The following is a 6,487-nucleotide window of genomic DNA, read 5'->3' on the forward strand; positions in this document are numbered from 1 at the left end:
GCTTATGACCTTCAGTATCACTTGAAGAAACAAATGATTAAAGGATGCCTTCTGCAGAAACCTCATCTCAGCTTCGCATGTGTGTTCTGCATTATTTTACTGTTTCGCATTCTGCCATGCATAAAGTCAAACTTTGTTTGTATGAACTAAAGCTTTGTTTACTAACTCTTCCATGTTGAAAAGCTGGTGAGATGTTATGACACCCTTTCTTACTTCTTCCTCTATCCCTTTAATTTTTCATGTAGAATTAAAAGACAAAATTGAATTTCTTTAAATTCCAGAGGACACAACTAAAGCTCAGTTGCAGGGTCTATGGAAGATATTATCTGAATGAAATTAAGGAATGCAGCGTGTTCAGGTGACCCCAGCATACTGCAGCTCTGTGTTATCTTTAATATGAATGCGATGATTCCATAGAGTCTGTGATGCATATGGCAGAGTATCTTGGATTTTGTTCTCTAGCAGCCACAGAGGGAAAAAAATTAAAGTTTGCACTGCTTGAGGATCCCCAAGAGCTAGGCAAAATTCCACCCTAGCAAGGTTCTCTCTGCTTGTGTCAACATATGTAAGTTATAAGTGGTGTAAACACCATACTGTTGCATTAGACTTTACAGTACTGTATTTTCTACTGTGTATTGTCTTCTTTAGTAAAAAATCCTTCCCTTCAGTGTTAGATTAAATGCTACGTGCTGAAACTACAGGGAAAATTTTACAAGAATGTCAGAAAAAGGGCAGAAAAAATATTTAAATATTGAAAATGCGATGATTTCTGCAAACTAAACACAAGGCTAAACAAGCACTGTCTTATTAAAAGGTGGATTTTATGGAAAAGGTGATAATAAAAATTAAAGAACACTTTTTTAAAACAGAGTGAGATATAATTGAGTCAACAATGAATGGAACGTACTAGTTATAGATGTTTGTCATAAACTGGATGAATTTGGTAAGTCATTTGCAGTCTCCATTGCTGTGTCTTCATTATCCTATTTAAAAGAATGAAGGTAATGTTGCTAACATTTGAGACCTCTGATAAAGTAGGTGGTGTAAGAGCCTAGCTTCTGATTAGACTAGGCTGAAATTAGAGTAAATCTAGCAAAATTTATGCTGTTGCTTCAGAATTGCACATTGTATACTGGAATTAACTGTAGTTTGGATCATAGAGAGCTGATCTGTTAATTGATCTTAAAAGTGATGTTAAAAACTATAGTGAAGAACCTGGTTTGGAGTCTCAAAAAAATGAAGATTCTGAGAACAAATCTATGTGTGTTTTTTTTCCTTAAGAGAGAGCTTTCCTTAGTGAGCTTCTTTCAACGTAACTAATATTCTTTGCAATATTTTCAACAATATGGTATATACACATACAGAGAAAGAGAACTCAAGTTTCAAATAAGAGTCACCAGCCTATGCATAACTGGTAGCTATCCAGCATTTTGGTTGCTCATGAATCCAAAAGCATGTCTGCCTTTTAAATCCACACCACTAGATTCTGTTTGCTGAAAAAAATCCCATGCACCAAGTTCAGGGGTTTGAGTGCCCTGACTTTCTTGCATTACAATTAATATATTTCATCATAATAAGTCAGACTCTTTCTGTTTGCTTTAGACAACACTGATTTCACAATGGGCTCCATCAGTGCAGCAAATGCAGAATTTTGTTTTGATGTATTCAAAGAGCTGAAAGTCCACCATGCCAATGACAACATCTTCTATTCCCCCCTGAGTATCATTTCAGCCCTGGCCATGGTCTATCTGGGAGCAAGAGGTAACACTCAATCTCAGATGGAGAAGGTAAGTTACTTACATGGGTGTAAAGTGACCTCTGCTTGTGCTTGTTGTTCCTTCTAAGTAACATCACTGAAATATGTTATCCACTGACGGGGTTCTCACCTGTTTTAATGCACAAGAAATAAGCCAAAGTCACAAAATGGAGAACTGGATTGAGAGTTATTTAGGGAAAATACTAGAAAAAGATGTCTATTTTCACTATAAGGGCCAGTTAGTGTTGACTTAGAAAAAAAAAATCTCAAGGACAATAAAAAAATGGATTACCAGTCAGCAAATTTTATTATGATTTTTTCCTAAATTCTGACATCTTCCAGATAATGTGATCAGATTTTTTTTAATATATAAAAAAGATAAATCCCAAGAAAAGAGGAAGACAGAATATTATTAGCAGTACATAATATGTAACTCAGTTAATTTCTAGACATTCACTAGAAAAAATATCATCTAAGCAAAAAGTGGTATTTACAGTTTCCAAGAAGGCCACAGAGGGCATAAACCAGTTGCAAGCTTGCTTGTAAATTTTTAGTTCATTTATGTTCTTAGTTAGCACTTTTTTTCTGAGCCAACAGCTTTACCTCAAGCATTGTGTGTAAATCTCAAATTCACATCATTTTTGGTCATGCTTGTCATTTCTACCACTGGCATTTTCTCTTGCAGGTTCTTCACTTTGATAATGTTACAGGAGTTGGAGACACTACTGACTCCCAGGTAGAGAAATAACGTGATCTCCCTTTCTGTCATATTTTCTCCTCAGAACAAAACTAGAACTGTTCTGCCTCTCCTCCTGGCATTTTTAGACCCTGTGAAAAATTATGGTAACACCCTCAAACCAAGGAGACCTGTGGAGGGAGGGAAGGAGGGTGTAACTCACCTATTTGTTTAAAAAACAGGGAAAGAAGGCAGGTTGCACATCTTGCACCAGAACAAGTGACAGTGTGGGGCAGGATACTTTGGGCACCAGGGTGCCTTCCTGGGCAAGTGCTGCTGGGGAACAGTGTGTGAAAGGGGCTCAGCACCTGGAGCCAGCGTACAGCAGTCAGACTTGCAGCTGAGAGACTCCAAAGCAGGGCAGGAAGATGCTGGGCAGAGAAGAGCCCAGAAGTCTCAGTGACGGGAACACAACTGCACTCTTACAAAAAGCACATTTCAGGGGACTTATCTTGAGAAGGATGAACTTGTCAGTTCAATGCACCATCACCACAGCACCTGCTGTCCCAAAGATGACAGCTCTATGTCTGTGGGGCAGAATTCCACTGCAGCATGACTCTTAACTGATAGGGACAATCCTTTAGGGTCTTATTTCCTAGATAAGAAGAAGCTAATGCAATGTATCTTCTTATTTTCATGTCAATACCTCAGTGTGGCACTTCTGAATACATCCACAATTCATTCAAGGATCTTCTCTCAGACATCACCAAGCCAAATGCTACATACTCACTCAAGATCGCTGAAAGACTCTATATTGAAAAAACATACCCTGTTCTTCTGGTAAGTTGTACTATGACCTGACTTCAGTGAGAATCCCCATAAAGGCCCCTGTGACTCTACCCTAGAGAAGCTAGGAGCCCAACGACAGCCCACTGTCTGTTGAAGAAGCCATGTTGTGAGCCATGAGGGGAACTGGTTCAGAATGAGTTTGAACCTTCCTGTGGCTGTTAGGTGGAGGCCAGGCAAAAGTAAAATGACATAAAATATACCCATGTTGCAACAGTCACAGGGAATAATCAAGATTGCTGTTCATTTGCTAGAAAATGGCTTTTAATGAAAAATGTGACTTTTAAAGGAAATGAAATACATTTTATGACTTGAAAGCATGAAGACTGAAATAGTCAGATTTGGATTTTTTCAAAACCAAATATCAAATCTTCCCGGTTAAAGGAAGCTTTGTTTTTGAAATCTAAGAATGAAGAACACAGTATTCAAAATAAAAAGTGGGCACAAAGAGATGGAAACAAACATTGTCCTTAAAAATGTTTGTTAAACTGAAAGTGTTTTGGTAAAACAAAGAAAATATTTCAAAATTTTAACTTAGAATCCTATCTGAAAAAAAAGTGCCAGACCTAAATATGTGAAGTAGTCTTTCTTATCCAGCTTTAAGATTCAGTTACAGGAAGACAGCTGTGACTGACATGTTCAAACATAGGGGTAAAAGCTCACTGTTCTTTTAACCATTCTGCTTCATTTCACACTCTTGCATTTCACATTCATCCATTTTCAAGTTCTCATCAGTCTGCCAACTGCAATCCTTCTGCTTACAGGAATACTTAGAGTGTGCAAAGAAATTCTACAAAGCAGGGCTGGAAGAAGTTAACTTCAAAACAGCTACAGAGGAAGCAAGACAGCTCATTAACTCCTGGGTGGAGAAAGAGACAAATGGTAAGGACTGAAAAATGGGTAGCAGATATTTTCCCCTACCTACCATAATTTATACCCTTGTCTTCCTCTCCCCATAATGTCTAGAAAAAGTGGGTCAAGCAAGAGCAGGTTGCTTAGTGCTATGAAAACAAAACTCCACAAAGCGGCACCCCCGACGCCCATGTCCTTCATTGCAGGCATTTGTGCACACTAGAGGAGGTCTATCTTACCACTCTCTGCCCTGCTTCTTTCTTAAAGGACAGATCCAGGATTTCCTTGTGTCAGGCTCTGTTGATCTTGATACTGTGCTGGTCCTTGTGAATGCCATTTACTTCAAAGGGATATGGAAGACGGCGTTTAAAGAAGAACACACTCGGGAAGTGCCCTTCAATGTGACAGAGGTAGGAGGGCATGGACACAGCTCTTGGCCAGGACAGCTGTTGGCTCACACAGCCAGCAGTCTGGGTATTACACATACAACTTGTTGCTCTCACAGGTCGGGTGATTTAGCTGAGCCCTTCAGTGTCAGCGCCCGGGCTTAAGGCCAAGGAGTGTTTGCAAGAGCTGTGTCTGATCAGGCTTCCAGAGCACACCAGCAGGCAAGAGAGGAAAATGGAGACACAGCTCTTCTTCAAAAGCAACATGCTTGAAGACCGAGGCCTATCCCTTTCAAAGGGCTTGTACATTTGCCTGCCTAAAGAAAAAATTGCTCCCTGGTCACATCATCTCACGTTTCTGTTTTTGCAGCAAGAAAGCAGACCTGTGCAAATGATGTGTCAGAACAGTACCTTCAAAGTGGCAGTGGTGGCTGCAGAGAAAATGAAGATCCTGGAGCTTCCGTACGCCAGTGGAGAGCTGAGCATGTTGGTGCTGTTGCCTGATGACGTCTCTGGCCTGGAGCAGGTATGGCCCTGGCAGGGGAAGCAGAAGAGTTACCACTTCAGTGGGACTTGGCTACTGTCAGACCTTTTGCTGTCCATTTACACCCCAGCTGCGCACAGCACGGCTGTGTTAGGCAGACGGGAGTGCAACAGCTGCCCAGATGCTACAAGGTGCTCAGGAAGAGACTAGCCAGGGAGAGCCCTGGCCTTGATCTAATAAACAAAGGTAAAGGACCATAGTGTTGCTGTAGCCTTGCAGAAGAGGATGTTGCTATATGCAGCAATCTCCATAGGTACCAGAAACAGACATGCTAGCAGGATTTTTTTTTTTCATTTCCAGTGATTTCAGTCTTCCAGCAGAGCACTCAGTGGTTTGCTAAACAAGGGAAGTTTATCCAAGGAGAAATAAAAAAGGAAGTGATGAGGAAAGCATTCCAAGAGCTGACTAAAAGGAAAATAGGAAAAGTAGCATTAAAAGGAAATAAGATGAGGGAAGGGATCAATAAAATATTCTCCAGGAGGAACAGTTTTGTGGCCAATTTGATTTGATGTTTTCAAGAACTGTATTTTCACAAAAAAAGCCTTGATCTGATGAATAAATTTTCAGATGACAAAGTTTTGGAGAACTTCATCAAGACAATGAGCTATAGGCTGTAGTCAGGAGGATGCATACAAGATAAACAAATACATTTAAGATTAAGTATCAGTTCTATTGTGTAAAGTAAATGGAAAAAAATAGTAACGAGTGGTATAAACACAGACATTAAGGCCATTGCACTCTTGTCTCAGGCATTTCATTCCCTGCTTCCCTTTGCAGCTTGAGAACAAAATCAGCTTTGAAAAACTCATGGAGTGGACCAGTCCCAATGTGATGGAAAAGAAGAGAGTGAAAGTGTACCTCCCACGCATGAAGATTGAGGAAAAATATAACCTCACATCTGTCTTAATCGCCTTGGGTATGACCGACCTGTTCAGTCCTTCGGCCAATCTATCTGGCATCTCTTCAGCAGAGAGCCTGAAGATATCTGAGGCCATCCATGAGGCATACATGGAAGTCAATGAAGAGGGCACTGAGGTGGCAGCTTCAGCGGGTGTGATGGGAGACATCAAACATTCCCCTGAGTTTGATGAGTTTAGGGCTGACCACCCTTTCCTTTTCTTGATCAAACACAATCCAACCAACATCATCCTCTTCTTTGGTAAATATTGTTCCCCCTAAGGAGAAAAAGAGCTGGAAATAATGCTTGCCTTCCCCTCAGAAACAGATCCCCCCTTACTGTAACATTGTAGTATAATCTCATCTTTTCAATATTTTCTCCAAGAGGAAAGCTTTCAATATCTAGGGATGTACTCTTGAAGAAGTGTGTGACTTTTCAGATCTTTAGGTGCAGGTATTTCTGCTCAGAGAACTTGTGTTCAGGACTTATACCCAGAATTTCAGGAGGTAGCTTAGGAGTATTTCCCATT

General features: G+C 40.3%; 1 protein-coding gene across 1 annotated transcript; it reads left to right on the top strand.

Annotated features, from left to right (window-relative positions):
* Positions 1-1,619: 1,619 nt before the first annotated feature.
* Positions 1,620-6,239, top strand: LOC140647940 (ovalbumin-related protein Y-like). Its single transcript, XM_072853174.1, has 7 exons — positions 1,620-1,787; positions 2,442-2,492; positions 3,144-3,272; positions 4,043-4,160; positions 4,398-4,540; positions 4,887-5,042; positions 5,838-6,239. Exons 1-7 carry the CDS (start codon positions 1,620-1,622, stop codon positions 6,237-6,239), a joined length of 1,167 nt encoding a protein of 388 aa, XP_072709275.1.
* Positions 6,240-6,487: the final 248 nt, after the last annotated feature.

This window comes from Ciconia boyciana, chromosome 2, assembly GCF_034638445.1.
Source record: "Ciconia boyciana chromosome 2, ASM3463844v1, whole genome shotgun sequence".
NCBI lineage: Eukaryota > Metazoa > Chordata > Aves > Ciconiiformes > Ciconiidae > Ciconia > Ciconia boyciana.